This window comes from Amblyomma maculatum, chromosome 2 (genome assembly GCF_055883805.1).
Source record: "Amblyomma maculatum isolate TAMU_Amacu chromosome 2, ASM5588380v1, whole genome shotgun sequence".
NCBI lineage: Eukaryota > Metazoa > Arthropoda > Arachnida > Ixodida > Ixodidae > Amblyomma > Amblyomma maculatum.
The window spans coordinates 17,696,565-17,718,958 of NC_139345.1; the positions used below are offsets into that span (position 1 = coordinate 17,696,565).

The 22,394-nt window shown below is 44.3% G+C and overlaps 1 protein-coding gene across 4 annotated transcripts in view; it reads left to right on the forward strand.

The window, feature by feature from the left end:
- Positions 1-17,933, forward strand: part of LOC146198070 (arylsulfatase B-like) — a 43,289-nt gene extending 25,356 nt beyond the window's left edge. For 3 of the 4 annotated variants that reach the window (XM_084593385.1, XM_084593384.1, XM_084593383.1), the window contains 9 exons: positions 437-549; positions 1,752-1,911; positions 3,151-3,263; positions 6,042-6,152; positions 8,294-8,419; positions 9,399-9,525; positions 11,506-11,799; positions 13,911-14,362; positions 16,929-17,933. In XM_084593385.1, coding sequence (XP_084449511.1) covers positions 460-549; positions 1,752-1,911; positions 3,151-3,263; positions 6,042-6,152; positions 8,294-8,419; positions 9,399-9,525; positions 11,506-11,799; positions 13,911-14,362; positions 16,929-17,066 — 1,611 coding nt within the window. In that variant the 5' untranslated portion in view covers positions 437-459 and the 3' untranslated portion in view covers positions 17,067-17,933. The remainder of the gene's footprint in view (positions 1-436; positions 550-1,751; positions 1,912-3,150; positions 3,264-6,041; positions 6,153-8,293; positions 8,420-9,398; positions 9,526-11,505; positions 11,800-13,910; positions 14,363-16,928) is intronic. The other variant, XM_084593382.1, reaches the window with a different exon arrangement.
- Positions 17,934-22,394: the final 4,461 nt, after the last annotated feature.

Consider the following 22,394-nt stretch of genomic DNA (forward strand, 5'->3'; position numbering starts at 1 on the left):
ACTATCTCAGGTCCGGGCTCTAATCGCGATTCACAACAGCCGACTCTTAAAAATGTTTAAAGCCGTGCTACCTGTTGCGACATAGCCGCTTAAGGATAACCTATTTTCTTCTCGACGCAACATCTCCCTTTCCATCTTTTTAAGAACCTACATTGCCTTAATTTATTATCGGTGCGGCGCATTTACGAAGGACGAGAGGAGACACAGACACAACGCCGTGTCTGTCTCCCCTCGTCCTCATCGTGAATGCGCTGCACCGATAATGTCTGACCAACATGCCCGAGCGTCCACTTTGTCCCTTCATTTATTCCACTGTGCGCCAGCGTAGGTGCTCAGTCCTTAAGTGCGCACAGATTTACCACGCATTTGTACAATAATTCATTTTTTCGTTGCTTAAAGAAACGTTAAGAAAATGAAAAGTGATTTTGCATTTCAGATAAACGCTGGTAGCATCTGAACATGCGGTCGCTGCTGGTCATATTCTGGGCCTCAGTTGCCGTCTCACAAAAAGTGCTCCCGCACATCATCTTCATTCTCGTCGATGACCTGGTAAGTCAGCATCAACTGCCAAGGTAATGCTTTCGCTTGGCAAAAGCGGCATTTTCTTGTCCCATTTCTCTCAGTTGCTGGTGATGAAAAGAGCTTTGGTACATTACCAGGCTTCAGCTATTATATCTAATGAGAAACGCGCTATCTTTGTACCTCTTCACGTGGCAGGCATGTCATTAACGGTGCAGGTGAGATGTTCGTGAAGGCGAGATAGTAAGAACAAGTCTTGTCTATGCGTCAAAATTTTTCCCCAAAAATTTGCGAGGATTGCTTTATATACAAAGCCACACTCTAAAAGGTACATTTTCCAGCAATCCAATATTTTCGAAAGAAAGAGATTTCCGCGTCCTGGGAAGGTAATAACTTCGTTCTTTCTGTCTCTCTTTTTTTTTTTTTTTCCTTTGCTGGAGCTCCCCTATCTCTCTCGATTTCATTGGGATTTCGTTTTCAACAAAATGTATATATGGCTTAGAAATTAAGCGAGATTATGTTTACGCCGCAGATTGATCATAATTTGCCTCCTTTCTGTCGCTTTAGTACCATTCAGGATGAAGTTGTATTTGTTTCCCTGTTGATCAAGTACCTTGCATACAGCTCTGCATGGTCTAATCATGCAGCTCCGCACCACGTAGCAGGCACTCCGACAATCATGTGCAACGTAAATTTCGCTTTTTTTTTTTTTTAAACTGTGGAACGCCGAATTTGTGGGCCAGCGTCTTGACAATTTGTAACTATTTGCGCACGGACAGCTATGATGGAAGAGAAATAGAATAACACGGTTCACATTGCAAAAATTATGTGCTATTGAGTCAAGTCCTTCTAAACTCCTTTATCCTTCATAATTCATCTCAACACGCATTATCTTTGTTACTGTCGTTGCTGTCGTTGTTGTTGTTGTTGTCGCTGCTGTTGTTGTAATGAGACAAGAATACTATGCGTCTTCTTTGAGTTACCTTCTTGGCTCCATAATTCTGGGTCGTGAACGGTAAAACAGAACACTTTCTATAGCGGGCTCTAGGTCACGCGCAGCCTTGGCGCTTCACCGTTATCTTACGTATCACTCAGACATGGTTTAATAGCTAAGGATAGGTGCCACAACAGAAATAGTCTCAAGGACGTCCTTGGTTCAGTGACTACGATCAATGCTTCTCACAACATCGGAAGCGTTGAAAGCATGTTATTAACCAATTCTTTTTTGTCAGGGTTGGGACGACGTCAGCTTCCATGGGTCGTCCCAGATTCCTACTCCGAACATCGACACCCTGGCCGCTGACGGCATCGTGCTTAACAACTATTACGTGCAGCCGATGTGCACGCCGTCAAGGTCGGCGCTCATGACCGGCATGTATCCCATACATACAGGTGAGCTATGGACAACGGTGTTCAAAAACTGCATAACGAGGCGACTGTACGCAGGCTGATAAACATATCTCACATGCTTGTTTGAAGTGGACTTCTTTAAAATCAATTTTATCAGTATACTTTCTTGAACTCCAGTATTTGAGCAAAGTAAGTAAAGGTTTTGGCTGGGCTAGTTGCTGCGTCATAAAAACAAACGTAGAGCCAATTCGAATAATTATATAATTGCCTAAATGGTGATTTTTACTTTCTGTGACCTCTATGTATTTTGCCATTGGTATTCCACGCAAAAAAGGATCTGATTATTACGAAACCTTGCTCTGACTAACACGAAATGGCGCGCCTATTGGATGAACTCTCACTGTACCTTACCAAAGAGCCCTCCTCATAACTGGGGCTTTATCGCACGTTGTAGTATGCCAAGAAACCCATGCGTCAAAACAAAACATACCATAAGGAAAGCGAAGAACTTAGCATAGGAAATTAGTGTATACAATTTTCCACTGCACTGGATCGCGAATAGGTTTGAACTTGAATTGCAATTAAGCATATTTGGCATTTCAATGAAGTAACTGTTGTTTTCAGAAAGACCAGGGTGTGGTAAGTCTTTATCAATCATTAGCTAGTCGTTCAAGCAGCCAGATTGGAACTGGACGTCTAGTAAAAAAAAAAAGCAACAAAAGGATGTTTTTGAAGGAAATGAAGACTCATAGCTGAATACTTTAACTGCATGTGCTCCAGAGGATTTCTGAAAAAGTTACAGCTTTTGATAATTATTGGTCTATGTCGTTATTTATACTGACGATTATGCTAATCCTGCTCAACCTATCTTTAAGAAACATGGTGTTCTGCACACTACTCCTGAGCTGGATTGTTTGCGAACAGAAGAGAGGCCGGATTCGTGCGCAGCTTCATTTGTAGCCTGCTCATTTAAAAAGCTAAGCGGAGGACCCGTCGGAGGCTGTACAAGGTCTCTATAACTGATTATAATGAACACTTGTGCATCGCAGTGAATTTGTATCTGGTAACTGTTCGTGTGGAAATGCTTCAAGCTGAAATTTCGTGTCTTGTGCAAAACGTTGCCCATGGCGCAAAGCGCATGACGATGCGATAACAAGGCTCTAAAAACGTAAAAGTGTTAAGAATATTGAGTAATGGAGCTGCCTTTACTGTGGTTACTATTGCAGGAATGTAACCTCTCTTGCTTTGGCGCGATATTCACAACCCTGTCTTGTCTTGCAGGCATGCAGCACTGGGTAATCAGGAGTCCTGAGCCGTGGGGTCTTCCACTGGAGTTGAAGATCATGCCGCAGTACCTCAAAGAACTGGGCTACGCAACTCATCTGGTCGGGAAGGTGAAAACTTATAGAGACTTCGCAGCAAATAAACCTCAGTTCCAAGCAAAGCGTCGAAGAAGAACAGTTTGTGTCACAATATAAATAATCGTAATCTATCACGTGTTTCATAAAAATATCATAAATAATTAAAATAAAACTTGTCTGAGGCGCACTTTCTGTGGTATAGGCGCTTGCTTGGTTGACGCGATGGAAATGATTGGTTTGGTTTCGTTCTGGGGTTTAACGTCCCAAAGCGACTCAGGCTATGAGAGACGCCGTAGTGGAGGAGTCCGAAAATTTCTAAAAGCCACCCAAATATTCTATATTCAACTCAGCGAAAGAATCATTCAGTGCTCGCAATTATTCGAACCAAATCGTTTAGATTTCAAAATTTTATAATAGTTTTCGGACAGTCGGAGCAAGAGTTGAATAAAGAAACCCGTATTTTTCTCTATCAGTACTCAAAAAACTGGTAACACGCACATAACGTACCTGCTGTCATGATCGGCATAGGCGGAATGAAGGATTCATCGCCGCCACGTCGTCTATTTGCGTGCAGACGTTCTTTATGGCAAAAGATGCCTTCACAAATTGGACAACGTGACAAGGCCTAGGCTAAATCAGCAAAGGCGGTCTCCATGCCCGATCTCAGATAGCATATCCCATATGTAGCTCTCGCTCATCTCGTGTTTTTGATGTGGAACTATTTTATGTCATCAGCAGCAATAATGACTTTCCTATGCGTTCGCTTGCTGATGATAGAGTCAATATAGTGACTTCGTGCTTGTGTTGCGATATCCTAACGGAGAACAGTGCTTCGTTTTCTAACAGCTGCAGCAATAATTCCATAAGCAAAAGCGTCATAATGCGGCATTGCCCCCAGCGCTTCACTGTTTTTGTGCGTTCGGTCATTGAATATGTGTCCAATAAGCGAATATCAGCAAATATATATGTTTCCTCACTATTCCGTTCGTATTCGGCTCAGTTTTTAGCGAGGATTTTTGTACGCGATTCAGATCGGAAAAATAATCACGCCCCGAACTGCTGTACATCCTGTTGTCCAACGTTCGATCATGTTTTACTTCTCGCCTCGTACTCCTTTTATGGCGGAAGCGTTTAATGTCGCATACTGTCAGCGTCCTTCCGATCACACTATAGCTGTCAATCAAAATCCTGTCCCCACCAGGAGTCGAACCTTTGTCCCTCGGATCCCCTGCCGAGCGCTTTAACCAACTACGCCACTCACGGGATCATGAAAAGTATACCATACTTCTGCTAGTCTACCGTGAAGATTATAGTAGCGATAACAATGATGATTGGTTGGTTTGGTTGGTTTGTGGGGTTTAACGTCCCAAAGCAACTCAGGCTATGAGAGACGCCGTAGTGGGGGACTCCGGAAATTTCGACCACCTGGGGTTCTTTAACGTGCACTGACATCGCACAGCACACGGACGCCTTGCTTTTCGCCTCCATCGAAAAGTTGCCGCCGAGGCCGGGATTCGATCCCGCGTCCTTGGGAACAGTAGTCGAGCGCCGTAACCACTGCGGCACCCCGGCGGGGTATAACAATGATGATATTATCATTGACAATGATGATAGTATTAATGATAATGACGGTGCATTTAGTTGATAATAATAATGAGAGCAAACGTGATGCACCCTGTGTGGCAGCAACGCTCAGGCTTTCGCATTTCTGCAGTGTAGATTCAACAGTGCTATCAGAATGTTTTACAGCTAGAAACAATATGAGAGGGAACACGGGAACGCGTGGCCTTGACATTTCTAAAAGCGCTGTAACTAGCAGAAGACGGGAGTGGGCACTGCAGCCGACCGAGATTGCTTTGCATGCGTCGTTACAGCGCAAAGCATGGAGTCACACGCTCCTGTGTTCCCTCTCATAATGCTTGTAGCTGTGCTTCTTCACGTTTTATTTTTATTTTATTTTTTTGAAACCATAACACGTGTGGTTATCGAGATAAATTTGCTCATCTTATCTGCCCCTAAGTATCTCAAAGAGGGAGTACCAGTATGCCTAAGAAATCAATGGAAACGAATTTTTCAGTTCGTGTCATTGATAAACAGCATTTATAAGAATCGAATTGCTCACTGCCGTGTTTCCTAGATCCTGATGGAACAGCTTTGTTGAATAACCGTTCCCACTCAACAATTTTTTCTCGTAGATACACTTTCTTAATGAGGCATCTCTTTTTTTCTTCAATATTTATTTCGGTTTAAATAACATAATTTCGAAGCAAGGGAGAGCATGCAAAATACGTGTCAGCAAATGGCAAAGGCCTGCCCACCAGTTTAAAGAAATGTTTAACGAATAAATTTCAAAACTGTCGCGTGGTGATATACATAGAGGAACTTATTCCCCTGTTCTCGTTTCCTAAACTCGTTTCTTTAGAAGCACCGTATCAAGATAGTAGCCACCTCTAAAGCAACGCTCAGTTTTGCAAACTACCTGTGCCATAAACACTGAATTATATGCCGAGATCAACGTCGAAAGTTTATGCTATGCCTTTAAAGAATAATAACTGTTGCTGATTAGCATGAAGTTCCTCGCTTTAGTGTAATTCAAGAGGCCTATTTCAGGCCATCGATAACTGCTTTCGCAGAAATTTCTCTACGCCTGGTTTCTTGAAGAACATTTAGTTTAGGTAGCCGAGAAAACAAAGTCATACGGAAATCTGAAGCCACTGTATTTCTGTCAGTCACATCTATCTTTTAGTTCTAGTATCCCCACTACTTCAGTGAACCCCACCTACTTCAGTGAATCGTCTTTTTCTCTTACAGTGGCATCTAGGTTATTTTCAAAAAGAATATACGCCAACATACCGTGGCTTTGACTCCTTCTTCGGATACTACAATGGCTTCATTGACTACTATCAGTATCGGAATCAATACGTAAGTACAACCGTCCCTGTATTTTTTCTCACTAATGAATTTTTTCTCACTTGTACTAAGAACAACTGATCCCATCCCTCTGCTCAACTCGCATAAGAAATACAGACTGAAGGATATAAGATATTATCCCAAAAGTAGCAGTGTGAGACTAAGGGAGGTGCCCTGAACTAAACGCAAGATAGGTAATGCATCATTCATTTTTATCTCTCTTAATCCATCTCGCTTATAGTCCTGACAAAATGCAACGGTAAGAACTTTGCTACCTCAGCCAGCGCAGACACATTTCCGAATCTTGCATAACTTGTATTTCTTAATATTGTAAGCCTTCTGTGGACGTTCTTTAATTTGTACATGCCATCATCTTCCTTTCATTTGTACATACATCATCATCGTCCCGCGGCGCCGGCTCCGGCACGCGCCTGGGCTTTGTCATCGGAGTAAAACGCCAGACACGGCATCCCTTGCCTTGCCGTCTCGACCTGGCCTTCTTCCACACGTGGTGGAGGTTGCGGATTATCGATCCCCGTACCTCTCGCAAGAGGCGTTCGCAGTTCGACTTAGGGACTCAAGCGCTGAAAACATCAGCCAATGCCGATTGTGAGATAGAAAACCAGGAAAACGTTTCGGTTATGAAACTGAATACATGGCACAATTTTCTAGCGATAAAGGGACACAAAAAAAAACTCATGAAAGTTTATTGCCTGACTCTTCCTGACTTGCTAAGCATCAGGAGACGCATTTATTGACGAGGGAATTTACTTTTAAATTTTACCTTCAGGCAGTGCAGTCTCATGACTCGGAGAGCAGCAAGGGCTTCTTTAATGCATATTTTAAAAATAAGCGGGGATACAGGCAATCCTAAGAAATACGTTTCGAGACCTATCTTGACGCCATGCTGCTCGCTTGCTGAAACTATCGATTATGGCGACCCTTGTATTGAACTTATCTTTTGTAGCTTGTAAAAACTCAATTTTCAGTTGAAGTAGTGTTCATATATTAAAGCGCGAAATTCATCAGTACAGGCGAATTTAGACTTTTTTTGTTCTCAATGTGCCTTCAAGTGCACGCTGTACACGTACGAGCACTGAAGAATAGGAATGACTGCACGTGTACGTTTCGCATGCTTTACACACTCCCTTTATTTTGCTAAACTATAACGTACCTTCTTAACGGGTCTCACACCTAAGCAAGTTAATTTTTCTGTGCCATTGAGAACGTTTTAAAAGAACGTTTGAAGTAAAAAAAAATAGAAGAATATGACTACTGAAAGATATTAAAAAAATGCTTCAGCATCAATAAACTATCCAAGAAGACCAGGAAGAACAAACCTTGGGCCCAGTATTGGTACAGGGTTGTCAAGGTCCGGCCCTATTGCCAATAATGCGCCAATACTGGGCCTAAGGTTTGTAAAGTAATATGCAATGAAAGCTTTCTCGTAAGTGTTTCATCGCTATCTAACCTCGAATTAATAAACGTATGCTATACTGTCAGCTGTATGCATGGAACAAAATTTGGTGTCCCTCTTATCTTAAATGCTAGCTTCCAACATTCCGCTGATGGGGACATAGAAGGTGCTCCTAGCATATCTCACGACAGATCTAAAGCTAGAATATCTGGCACTAACTGCATGCAATTAATCCTACATAATGACACACCTACTAGACCACCTTGTACAATTTATTGTCGTCGGCACCCACTTCGCCTTCTGATTTACCACAGGCCAACTTGAAACGTCAAATAGAACTCTTCTGCAACACCGCACCGAGCTCACATCCAGAATTGTAAAGAAAAGTCTATTGAAATATTAGAGTACTCGTGTAAGAGATGAAGTATTTTAAAGAAAACATGTTATTTAATAGAAACAGTTTCCATCAAGCGCTTCTATTTCTTGCACCCTGTTCTGGGCCTCATATAAACAACTTTGCTGAAAGCCTGTCGATTTCGTGCAATTTTATCGTGACAATCATGTCTACAGACAAAAGTACTCCTCTACGTTCGTCCTCGGGTAGTTGAATCTAGCCCAGCATTTGAACGCAGACTTTATGAATGACCCTAGGTACTCAAACGTTTCCTTTCCTCAACATTTTTTAAGTTCTTATGCATAATCTCGTTGCAAAGACCAATTAATTTCTCCGTTCCAGAAAAGACATGTTGGTCTTGACTTCCGAATGAACATGTCTCCAACCCAGAATGGATCTGGCCGATACGCCACGGATCTTTTCGCCGACCATGCCATTTCACTCATCGAAAATCACAACAAATCCCAGGTGACTTGCGGCCACGGCCACAGATTTACAATTTTATTTTACTTTCTTGTTTCGCAAGGTCTTTTGATTGCCTAAAAACGATTTTATGCAACCATGGCAAACACGATAAGTTCAATATTCCAAACATTGATATTTTTTTCAATAATGTTAAATATCAGATTATATATAACATAACTTTCTTACTATTCGCATGAAGAATCTACGTCGCATTATCATTGATCACTCATAGTTAGAAAATTGATCGACCAATCATGATAAAAACAAATAAAAATTGCAGCTCAATCACAAGAGACACTTGCGTAGATGGCGTACGAGGTTTTTACATGTACAAAGCTTCTTGATCGCGTTATAGTGTCCGAAAAGATGAGCATTTTAAACAGCAATACACTCTCAGTGATACTGAAACAAAAGCAAACGCTGGACATTAGTCTGCGTTAAAGAAATTTGTAGGTTAATAATCATTACCAGCAGATGAATTATGCGTCGCGCTTATTACTCTGAATTGAAGCCTTACGTGAAGCATGAAGAGAATAATGCGCATTAAAGCTGTCCCCTAGTCTAGAATACACTTATGCATACTAGGCTAGTATTATTATTATACATACGATTTGTCTAAGACTGGTCAGCACTTTTGTTGTCATTTTGTAAGCAGCCCTCGTTGACAAATGTGGCAAGTGCGTGGACTTGGCCGGCAGCTAAACGGCGCTAACAGTTTGTGAGCCTAACCCTCCGTGATTTGACCAAAGGAATCGCTTCCTGCCAAAGTTTTGTTCGTATTATTACAGATCTTTTTGGGGTGAACTGGCAATGCTTTTTATGGTAGCCATCAGACAGTGAGCAAAATAATGCGAGCTATATGTTCACCGCATGTTCGTTTTGAAGGTGTGTCGTCAGGGCCGCTGGCGACGGGCGGTCAAGCGGCCATTCTTTCGCGCTCCAGGTTAACGGACGCTTGGCTCTTCTTCGTTATTTTCGGTAGCCTCTGTTTTTGTACCTCAGCCACCTGGCGCCTCACGCAGCCACGGAGAAAGAACCGCTGCAGGCACCCGAAGAAAACGTGCGCAAGTTTGGCTACATCGGTCATGCCAACAGGACACTCTTCGCAGGTGAGGCGAAGCAAGGCCTTGTGGCGATACTGGCCATATTACTTATTAGAGGAAACTTTTTCGCAAGCCTAATTTTGCTTTCAGATATAACTGCCTCATGTTCAACAGAGTGGGCATTGAAGGCTTCTATGCAATGATCCAGAGGGTTAGTTGAGGGTGTGCAAGTACTCAAGTAACCGCTCCCTGCAAGACATTCGTCATGGCTGAATAGGTCATCGTTCTCACATTTAAAACGCTGCAAATTGAAGGCATTGTCTTCTTTTTTCATTCGTGTTAAATGCAGCAACCCCTGATAAACTTCAGCCACGTCTGTTAATTAAATGAAAAGATATATTAAAACAACCTCGATTTGCTGCCCACGTACACATCCTTTCAAACTGAACCACGACCACATGCGCACTCTCAAAGCTAAGCGCACCAACTTCGAACTGAAAGATTGATTTCATGCCATGCGTTCGACGCGAATTTGCCGGCTTCCCAAATCAGCTAGTATATGCTGTATTTCAACAAAGAGGGGTAAAATATGGTGGGGGCTTTAATCTACGTCAACAAATAAGGTACCGAATCATCGCGTCTTCTAACAGTGTTTTGTGATTTTCTCATTCCGCTGATTCTCCCTTTCCGCGGATACAGCCAACACCGAGCTCGTGAGATGCAGCAGTAATGCATAGGGTGCAAGCGGCAGCAGGCGGGAGAACTTACTATGGTAAAGAAGTGCGTTATGCATGAATCCATACTGACCAGCGCCATCTCTCTCTCTCTTTTTTTTTTTTTTTTTTGCAGTCAGCTGCAAGCAGCTTTCACAATATGGAGAGTGTGGATGTCTCACCATCATGAACGTTTGCAAGACCACGGCGTACAAATCATCTCATGCTTTCTCCAATCCGATTAACATTTGCGCTTCTTGAAGGGTCGACTGGCGTTAACACTAAAGTCCCTCTCTGCGTTTACTTATTTGCATGTCACAGTGAGTTGCAGGGACAAGCAGATACAAGGTCATTCGTCCCAATGGACTGCAAATTCCTTTTGTACCTGCCCTGAGAACTCCACGTTCTCAATTTCAAAAACAGTAAATACTGATCTCCCATGTAGGCTTCTTCAGTAAAAGAGCGGACCTCATAACTGGGACCCTTCTCTGGGAATCTCTCATCCGCCCTTCCTTTCGTTCCTAAGTTTCTTCTTCCTGTCAGTTTAACGCGAAGCGATAAAAGCCCCGTTCTGGAGAAAACCCGTTGTCGGCACCGTCGTCGGCACTGTCATCGACGTTGTCCGCATACTGAGAAAAAAAAATCACAAATGCCCCTGGCAAGTGGGAGTTGACAGGTAACATGGCCGGACACTGACTGGTCAGCTCGTTGTGTGACGTCACGAGACCACATGACATGGCGATCCGCACAGCTCATTCCAGATGAAACGGTGATATAGGAATCGAGCCCGTGGCATCTGGATCAGAGTCAGACATTGTAATCCTAGGCCCCGCAAGCACGTTCGCACGGCCTGGTTAAAGAGGGGCTTTATATCTATGTCGGCTGGTGTTTTACATGATGAGGCAGCTTACGACTGTGGGCTAATGATATGCGTAAAATGATAGCAGTCCAAATTAAAGTATTACTGATTATTCGAGTAGAAAAGTTCATGTGCGCGAAAGAGGGTTCACGTAGGAAGGTTCAGACGGGAGCCATTAATGCTGGTGAGTCATATGCACTTAAAGACGGAGCTTGACCAAAAATTCTCTTAATGAGACGAGTAAAATGTAAAAGATGGTTGACCAGGCCTCTAATGACAAAATCAGTGGGCTGCGACACGAACCACTCACACAGTCTAAACCCAATCTGGTTATCCGTTTCCTCTAAGACCTTAAAACTTTGACACGAAGTTGAAATTGCGTGCATCATTTTGCTCTCTTTCACTCAGCACTCCGCAGTGGCACTCTTTTGGCTCTCGCGTTCATCTGACAAGACCTCTCATGTTCCCTCGCAGGCATGGTTGACAACTTGGACCATTCCATAGGGAGGCTCACGGAAGCTCTTCAGCGCGCTGACATGCTGGAGAACGCCATAATAGTGTTCAGCAGCGACAACGGTGCCCTGCCATACGGTGTCCATTCCAACAGCGGCTTCAACTGGCCCCTTCGAGGGACCAAGATGTCCCTCTGGGAGGGAGGGGTCCGAGTGCCAGCGTTTATATGGAGTCCCCTGCTCCAGAAACGGCGCCGCGTATCCCGCCAGCTCATGCACATCACGGACTGGCTACCGACACTCTACGCTGCTGCCGGTCAGTGTTCCAACGTTTCTCAACAACTGTCAGGCAAAGTTCTGCCTCGATCTGTTCAAGCTTTGAGGGTCGCACAAGGAAATCTGAGCTCATATATACAATCTGCGCCTGAATTCATCTCGATGATAGCTCAGCTAACGTACAACAGCAATACTAATAACTATTTGTCTAAAATTTTAGTTTACGAACAGCTTCTCAAAGTTACACCTTCTACTACAGCGCAAATAAACAGCGATTCCGAGAACAAGATCACTATGTTGATGAGTGCAATCTTCTGATGCAGCATATCAACCGATGATGTGGAATGGCCAATCCTGAAAGTCACGGCCCCCGAATATTGTAGTGTATCGCGTGGGTTCAGGTACTGATATTTGCTTGGAACAAATGAAGGCATAGCAGAAAGATACGATCACAGACACTACACTGCCACGTCAATATTGTATTACAACTAATGTGAAAGTACGGTGCAATTTTTCTTTTCTTCGTTTTTTTTTTTTTATTATTATTATTCAGGGGGGGGGGGGGGTGTTAATCGTGTTCGGAACTTGTAGCCGGGAATATCCGTGCTATCATTTCCGACTGTTGCAGTTTTGATTATTTTGCTGAGATGGGACATTAAATAGTTACCAGATGCTAAACTCTCGTCTCATTCGAAAAAAAAAAATAGGGGTCAACGGCCGATGGTAAAGGTTTTCGTACTTTATGTTAAGAAAACAAAGTTGTGCTCTCCGGATGAAAGAAATTTTTACACTTGAAACTTGGACGGGATTTGCAAATTACGAAGTTATAGCAATCCATCACGAAGATGGACAGAAGTCGAGGCTGGTATACCATGTTATAACACCAAAACTTGAGGCACTTACCACAACCCTCATGTGTATTCAAGCAGCCTCAGTATAAGCAACGGCTTTGATCAAACTGTTATAATAATGTAGTAGAGCGGTAAGCTGGGCAATGTTTTTATAAATTAGTGCGCTTAAAGCTCGCCGCGATATGATAACCCGATCTTAACAGACTTCAATCGTTAAGTGCCTATTATGAAAAAATGAGGGGCTACTAATATAATAAATGGTGTCCAGTCCGGTGCTGCCAACTGTTCTTTGGTAATTCTACAGGCACGAAACGTCTAACGGTGTCATCTTGCCTTGATATGCATCATTGTCTTAAATTCAATACATAACACTGAACAGAGTAGAAAGCTGCCGGTCGTTCAAACGAGACACTGCCAGTGTAAGTTGGTTACCCTTAGCGTATTATCACTGAATCTGAGCGATGCGCTCCTTGGTCGTGCAGCTTAGTTAATCTGCATCGCGTTTAGACAACAGCAGCTTAAAGGGTACTGATCATCCACGCGTGCTTATTGCCAAGTTTATGGCGTTGTTACATAAATACAACTACGTAAATACGTAGTTGATGCGTAAATACAACGTAAATACCTCCCTGGGAAATTGCTATGTAAACCGGGCATTTAGTGTGCCAATAAAGCTTAGTCGTAAGTTTTGGGGACTAAATGCAGCATAGAGCCGTGAACAAAGCACTGTAGTCATATTTATCTTAGCTATGACCGACTACTAATATAATAGCGTATTTCATACCATACTATGGTAAAGAAACATGAATAATCGAGGACTACAAATTAAAAATCGTGTCTATTATAAGTAGTTTCTTACAGGACCTGTTAAGGCAAGCCGCGGTTTTTTGCCGCCTCACATAAAAACGATTAATGATTAAACAATACGAACGGTCCATACGAATGAATATGGTTTGGTTTGGTTTGTGGGGTTTAACGTCCCAAAGCGACTCAGGCTATGAGAGACGCCGTAGTGGAGGACTCCGGAAATTTCGACCACCTGGAAGAATAAGTGCAAGCATCCAGAGATTGATTGAGGCATAGTTGATGTGTCCGCTTTTTGCCAGCACTCTTATAACAAAATAAACCCTAATGCTGCCTTATCAGCGTTTCCTTGGTGTCGCCCAAACGAATGAAAATTTTAAAGGACTTACCTTAAGTTAATTACACTGGGAAGCGCAGCGCAAACACGAGGACCCGTACACACGTCCTGTAGTGTTTTTTGCGTCTTTCGATCTTCTTCTTCTTCCTTCTTGAACAGGTGGTAACCCTTCTAACCTGGGCTACATGGACGGCTACAACATGTGGGAGACCCTGTCCCGCGGCTGGCGGTCCCCGCGCAAGGAGGTGCTGCTCAACATCGACCCGGTGACGGGCGCAGGCGCCCTGCGTTACGGCAAGCACAAGATCGTGTACGACATGCCCGTGAGGGGCTCGTCAGATACCCACCTCAAGACAACGGGAGAGCTAAGGCCTATGGTGGATCCCGACGAGCTGGATCGGCTCATGGAGCAGTCGCTAGCGGCCAAGTCTCTGCGCATGTTCTACAACACGAACCGCCTGCCCTTCCGGCCAAACTGGAGGAGGGACGCCACGGTGCAGTGCGGCGTGCTCGCATACCGCAGCAACTTCGTCTCTCAGCAGCCGCCGTACCTCTTCGACCTGGAGATCGACCCGTGCGAGATGTTCAACCTGGCCAATATACGGAGAAGGGTGCGTCTGTCTCTATGCAGCTCTGTACAGGCATGCAATGGTACGCCGGGTGCGCTGCCTTTGCAGTAGTCTCCGTCTAACCCCCACTTCTTTCTGCTCGTTTTCTTTTGTTTTGTTTGAACATTTAACCTCCAAAACCGTCTCGGATTATAATTAACGCATTCACGTAGGGTTTCATATAATTCTGACCACATGGGTTTCTTTATTGCGAACTGGCATTACATTGGGTAGCCACTGTAATGGCCTCGCATAGTGCATGGACGCCTTGCGTGGCAACAGCGGGCGTAAGTGAACCTGGGACCCTACGTCAGTTGCTTTTCTGCGTCCGTCCTAATCCTAGAGTTCAAGAGCAATTGAGTGCGATTTACAGAAGACTGGGTAGAAGTGATCTTAGCAGACCCAAGTCCTCCAGCGCCGCAGGACCGCAACTGCTATATTTTGTGCGCAGCCTTGTAACCATCTTTTGGCAGCGCCTACCGGACGCATCTGTGCCTTCCGCCACACCATAAGCTTCCATCAATGAACCTAATCATGAACATTCCTGCAAGAACTTAGAACCTATAAGCACCTAACCAAATATTTTTAATATTGTATTTACTCAATATAGAGTATGAGAGGCCCACATTCCTACTAATCCTCCCTGCCATAACTGCACATTCGAATGAGGTCTCTCAGAGCTTAGAAGAATGTTAGTTTGTCCTTTTCTGTCAGAATTTAAAAGCTATAAGCTTCTAACCAAATATTTTGAATACTGTATTTTCTCAATATACAGTAACGAGAGGCCGACATTCGATCCTCATCCTCCTTGTTAAAACTGGACATTCGAATGAGGCCTCTCAGAGCTTTAAAGAACGTTAGTTTGTCGTTTTCTTTTTCTTATCATGCCTTTTAGTCGACAGTGCGAGTCCCCATATTGTTATTTTCCACTGCGCGTGCTCACTTAGCGCCTCTAATCTCTAGCACTTTCTCAAATGGGGGCCCGCATACAACTTTCGGAGTGCGCGAAACCCACGCCCACAAAATAAGAAAAGTCGCGCGATAGATCTAGCCTCTCTAGGTGCAGGTTTGGGGGCTTAAACTTCGAGGTTCAAAGCTGAATTTAGTTTCTCAAAGCGAAAGCAATGCGAGAGGAATGCGACGGAAGGCGCGTGTGAGAGAAATGGAGAGAGAGAGAGAGAGAGAGAGAGAGAGAGAGAGAGAGAGAGAGAGAGAGAGAGAGAGAGAGAGAGAGGGGGGGGGGGGGGGTGCGGGGGGGGGGCGTCTACAGCGTTTGTTGATGATGGTATCTGTGTGGACAAGGTTGCAATGCAAAGCATCTCGGGTGCCCAGAGAGAGAGAGAGAGGCGTGGTGTTGAGAGGAGTCGAATCCCTTCTAGAGGCCTGCATACCGGCGTCGAAACGTCGCCCATTACCTACGTCCTCCGCAGGCCATGGCGCACTGGTTTATTAAGTGCGAGTGTTTTAGAGGCCACTTCAGCCTTGACTCAATTCCAACTCCGCGACCTGCTCCCAGAACTGCGGCAGCCGTCCTCACGAAATCACCGCCCAAGATCGTTCCCTCTCCCCTCCCTCTTCTTCAAAAGGCCCGCAAGCACTTCCATCTGGCCCACAAAGGTCCCCGTTACGTCCATTTAGTAGAATCACTGCTGTAGCTTATTAAACGGTCTCTCATGATGACCGTCTGTTTACTTTGTCCACCTATCTGTACATTGTAATGCGCTGATATTAGTGAAGAAATGAACCGACAGAAAAATATTTTGGCAGATAAGTAACTTTTATGTCTGAGGCAGATAAGCACAAGTATATTGAACGGTGAAAACTACGTGCATGAATTATAGACAGGTTAGTAACAACTGCGCAAAGAAAATGAGGGTAAAGCACAATACACACACACTCACAACGCCACAGATTGTATTGTTTTATTCGTAACGCTCAATCAGTACGCGAAAGTGGGTTTCCACAGCAGAACGTAAGCTTTAACTTCTTATTCGCAAATTCGCAAATGGAGTAAAACATGGCACGTACTATTTGCGTTGGCACCGCATCAGTGACTGATGTACGCCTGGAGATAATTTTCACAAAAATGAAAGGCGTAGTTCGACGAAAGTTGCAACGCTAATGTGAGAATCCGTTTCACAGAACACGATACATCTAATTCGACTGGACAGTGCCCCTGAAAACATGATCCAAATTTGTGTTATGATGTACTCATTGGTGCGGAGTACCTGCATTACGAATGAATGAGAGATGACTTCGTATTTATAGGCTCTCGCTAGACACCCCCTCCCCCTTACTTTGTTTCGAACATCTGTCGCGCTCAGACTAGCAAACTCTTACCATTTGGACGTTCCACCACAGAAAATATATTGTTCGTTAGCTTCAAGGGTCTTCTGTAAACGCAACAAGTCTTTTTTTTTTTTTTTTTAAGAAAAAGAACCAGCGAGCATAGCTGCCACGGTACATTGCTAGTCTAATATTTGGTTTCACACACTTTATTTTTATTTTTTGAAGTTTGTGCATGAATTTAACAGTTAATTTTTCTTTTTCATCTCCTTATGGCAAGCAGACAATGGGCATGATGGTCCGCATGCTGCAAAGCTACGAGGAGAATATGATCCCACACCGGAACGAACCAGAAGATCCCCGATCCTACCCGGAAAAGCACGGTGGCATTTGGACTACCTGGAGGCGATCCAGCTCGTAGCGACAACACTGCCCATGTGTTATGACGCATTGTACAGATTGTTATTGTTGTTTTTTGTTGTTCCTTCCCCTGTCGCGTTAATGTTACTCGTTTATTTTTTCTACTGCGCGCTCTACATTCAGCCAGCGTGGCGCTCTACTCGAAGCAAGACGAGGTGAACAGCAGGCTGCTCGCCGAGAGCGAAAAAAGAAAGATTGTTCGCGTCTTCAGAAGCACAGTTGAAAAAAACTCACGTGGAGAGCGAACTCTGCCCGTGAAACGGACGTTGCAAGACGAACGGACGAGTACTACTCTGAAGACATTGCTTCGAAAGAAAGACCTAAAAAAAAAAAAAAAGAGGGGGGGGGGGGGAATAAAAACATCGTGGTGCACGCCTGTAGGCTGTGAGACATCACAGCGATCTCAATAGTTTGCTCAAATGTGAAATCCGTTGCTCTTGTGTCCGTAACGAGCAAAAGAACGCTTTGCGAAACGGCAAAGAAATAAAGAGAATAGAGTAAACACAGCCTGCTTGCTTACGTTTCTGTTCGCGTAGTGCAAACGGAATGTGTCTACAAACAAAATAAGCACTTTCAGGCACAACAGTCAGCTGCCGTGGCCCTTGATTTACACAACGAATTGTTTGCTCTCGAGGACTGGCGGTCAAGACTGCTATAAAATTCAGCTTGCAGTCTTGTTGGACGTTTTTAACTTACGTTCTTCACTTAAAAATGTATACCGAACTTATAACCCCCTGTACGCTCACTGCAGTGCACTGCGCCTGCTTTGAAACCAGTTTGGTGTCACGGGATGGGCATCAAGTTTAAGCATGCCACCTCCTGCAGCTGCTTCGGTGTGTTGCTTATGTAGTAGAACACGACAAGCCTAGCTTATGAAAAATATATTTTAATGAAACTAAAGCGAGGCAATCATCTTTATTTCAGATGGATGATGGCGCGGTATGGTGGCTTTAAGCGTGCTACTTCTGAGCCAAAATCACGCATCTTGAACATCGCTTTTTTTTCTGCTGAGAGAAACATTATCTGGTTCTTCACAGGACGCCATATATACAACGAACAATTATCTAAAGCACTGAGATGCCTGAAACAACCAGAAAGCTTTCTTGTCTGTACCACTTTTTTGTATAACAAACCTATAAAATCAGCGGGCGTCAAGAGGTACACTATCTGGTGTTTGAAATTAAAAGTGATGTGGTCGGTGGTTCCACCATTTTCAGTGGACAAGAAATTTTGCGCACGCGCACATGCGCGGCGTATAGCATTACACAGATGGTGATACGGGACCAACCTGCGGCATTTTATGGTGCCAATATCTGCCACCTCCCGCCTCTATCATATGGCACCGAAAGTAAGAGAGTTGTCATGATTTTCTTCTCCTCACAACCTCTCCTCCTACATAGGCACTGTCCAATTTGGTGCATTATTTAAAGGGACATTGTGATCAATTTCAGCAATATTCTAGTTTTCAGTAAAATGTGAATGCTTATCCTTCTTTTTTTTTTTCTTTTTACAGCAGAAAACTGGTATAGGGAGCCTTTGCCCGTCAGTGCATCACTAAAGGCAGACCGCAGCGCGAAGTGATGCCACAACCAAGGCGACACAATCACAATAGCTCATCCACTCAAATCAATGTTTATCGACAAAGGGGCCTTGGGGTGAAAGTGTGGAAGGGGAAGGGGGAAGGGGGTTTACGCTGAGGACGTCAATGAATAAATTGGTACGCAATAGCTGGTTAGCCCCCCACCCATGAGATGACTTAGTGGTTGGAGTGACGTTAAAGCCGATAGCGAAAGACAGATACCTCGCAAGCCGTCGCCCGCAGCTGCGGATAGCACGTCCTCTATTAGAGCAAGTGGCATTTTGAACGCTATTGTTCAAGGAAGATCGGATCTGCGCAAGAACCCTCTTCTGCTACATATCGAAACCGGGTCTCCCAAAACATGCCTTAAACAGGATCTACTGAGTTGACGCATGGGGGAATCCGCCTCTGTGGGCGAGGGTGGCGCTGGTGAACATTCCCATGATTAGGTTATATGCGACATACCCTCGAAAGTAGAAAGATGCTGTAACTCAATTGGTAGCACCGTGGCAAAATTCGTAAGTCGTTGTTTGGGATCTCACTTTATTTCTTTTATTTTTCAAACAAGCATACCGGAGTCATAGAATGATCACAATATTAAATTTTTCTAACACCGCCACTTAGCAAGAAATAGAAACATTCGCCTATCCTTCCTTTCCATTTCCTTAGTTTCGCTGACCACTGCCTTCTTACATAAGTCTGCATATATCGCCACACGTTGCCATCTGGGATTCTTTTTTTTTTTTTTTTTTTTGAATGAAACACACTGCATGGCGGCGTGTGTGACTGGCGATTCCTGAATGCTAACTGTACGTGTTGTAAACAATGTGACGAAGAATTTATTTTAAATCGTTTTTCTTAACTGTTTGAGCGACGAGCGCTTGAATTAATTAAAAGGACCCAGGCTGTGTGTCGCTAGTGGCACGGAACTAAGCTGCCAGCCACTTTCAGCGGCTCGGCAGATCGGGTCGCACCAGCGTTTTCGCTAGTTTTGTGCACCTCCTCCGACTTACTCAATCTCGACATCGTATCATTGTGGCTGGAACTGCGCTGTACCGTTATCTGCATTCTCTAAAGCTTCTGAATTCTTTCTCCGCAATCTTCGAAACCACACTCGCGAATACTACGGACTCTCTTTGTCTGCACGTCGAAAAAGGGGGCCGGCGCCGGTTATTTTGTTATCAAAACATTGTCCTCCACAAACGCGCACGCATTCTAAGGCTGAAGTGAAGCTACCTGTTTCTTGCCCCGCTAATGTCCGCTTTGTCTTCCCCGCCAGCTCGGTATCATTGGAGGTAGGGGGCAGTGAGATTTTTTTCTGTCCCGCTTCTTTTGCCGGAACGGCATGCAGACGCGTCAAATGCTCTCGGCATGGTTCCACGCATACCAACTGCATTACCCGAATTCAAAAAAAGCACTGTAAAACGCCGAACTTGTCGTCAGATGAGCGGCTAATGGCCTTAATTTTTGGTCGCAATAGCGCCCAGCTCAGCGACCGATGCCCTTCGCTGCCCAACAGAGCCCCTGTGCAACAGCCGCGAGCGGTATATAAACCTCTCTCATAGCGTTGCGGAGAAGTTCTGTGACCACTAATGCATATGAGAAATCGCTGACATCAGGTGTGTGCTGGTAACTAATATTACAGATCTTCCGCCGCTCATGTTTATGTGTTGCACATACAAAGGAAATGCGCAAGCTTCAAAGGCATATAAGACGTTTATAAGTATGGGAAATTCCTAGAGGCGGTATTTATTAAGAAGACATTTTACTCAATTCGTTAAGTAATTTTGATCTAATCCGTGCTACTCTTAGACTAAAACCCTGCAGAAATGGTTTATGTTACTGAATCCTTTGATCTCATGTATACACACAGACATAAAAGATTGTAACCAAAAGAAACCCTTATGAACTGTTTTCATTGCCTCACTTGTAAGCACTCGCGTGTTTCTGCTTAGAATCATTGTCCGTATGTGAGCGTCACGGCGCATGCATGTGACCCAAATTTAATTCATTTTAATATAGATTGTCGCATTCCATCACAAGTCGGTCTGACTAAAGCAAGGAACGGGAATGCTAGAGTTGGTACAAGCGTAATTTTGGGCATTACATACGCGCAACCAGCCAACCACACACAAAAAATATCCCCACGCAAAGGAGGCAAACGTGATAACCACAACCACAAGCACGTACGAACACGAAAAGAAGCATTCTAACTAAAGGAGAAATTTTCTCTGCGCTAAAGAAGACAAATACACAGGTAGAAACGGGTAGGACGGGTGCTCAACTTAATGCACTTTCAGTTCATGATCCGCAGTTGTTGACGCGGAATAAAGATGCGAATTTGGCATAGGTAGGCCATAACTATTTGGAATGCAGAAGCTGAAGCTACTTTTTCCCACTAAGACTCATACGCCCGATGTGCCAGTCCGGACTACTGTGAACCTCAGTCACCCTTTTCCTACTTAGGCAGTTATAAACACTGACAGTAGATAATCATTTTGCCACGAGAAAATCTCCTGAGGTCTGCGAGTTTTTGAACGAGAATGCGGAAGTTCTAGGCTATGCTTTTCAGCAGATGTGGTGGAACGTTTCCACTCTATCCCTTATCCAAGAACTTACTTCTGTCAAAGAATGCATTGAAGTTCAGCGTCCGCCTTGTCCGGGTCTATCTGTGTAATCGTCTTTTTTGGCGGTGTGGGACTTTTTTCTTTAGTTCAGATTCATCAACTAGCCCACCACTTGATTTTACTTGACGGACAGTAGTATATGTGCGAGGGGGGCTACGAATGCTTTCTCGAGCTGGACAGAGAACGCGTCACGTTGGATGATATTGCCTCCACGTTAAAAAAAAACATAGCTGCAACCTTTTCAAGTAGGCTCTCACAGGTCATCTCCTAAGAACATTGCGCATTTATAAGCGTTAATAATTTTCCTGTCGTAATTTTCCTGTCATTTTATATAAATCATCGCTTTCCTTCTTGTGCTTCCCTGCATACGAAATTTGCACCGTTTAATAACAATGTTGCGGATAGTACCGAACTAAATGCCAGTTAACTAGAACACGAGCATTAGTGACGTAAGCCTTCTCATCACTTAATCTTTTCTTTCACCTCTACGTGAGTTGCCTTCTGCACGCACGATGCAATGATAGTGCCTCGGTCGGATCAAAACGCATGGATTCATATTCCATGTGGAATCTATTGCTTTCCGCGTGGTGGCAAGACGATTGGATGAACAGAAACGTTCGGAAACATCAAAATGAAAGTGCAGCCATGAAATACATGCCTGCATTAAAACGCTTGAATTAACGAAAATAGAGTGAAGCGGCAAGACAATGCATTAATTATACAGTGTTGTGCCCGGCCAAAGCCGCCCAGAAATTCATCCGGACGCCAAACCTCTCCGACGAGCGCCTCCTTCACAAAATCTAGATACTGCTCTGCAAATCACTTGTGCACTGGAGGCGAGCCGTACCAAGGGGAGAGAAGCGACGTGTTTCAAGTTTTCAACATGAGCTGAGCAACCAGACAGCTCGGGGCCGTGGCCCTGGCGGTGGACCCCTTCTCCCACCGCGGCATATTTGAAGCAAGCGTGCAGCAAGCTCTCCCATTGGCCCTGCGAAAGTGCTGCCGTCGGATTGGACCATTTGAGCGTCAACGGTTTCTCTGTTTACGGACACTCAAGTGCTTCCGTTCGAGACTCCGAGAGTGAGTTCGGCACTAGCGTCCATCGGGAGCAGTTGCCACTGAG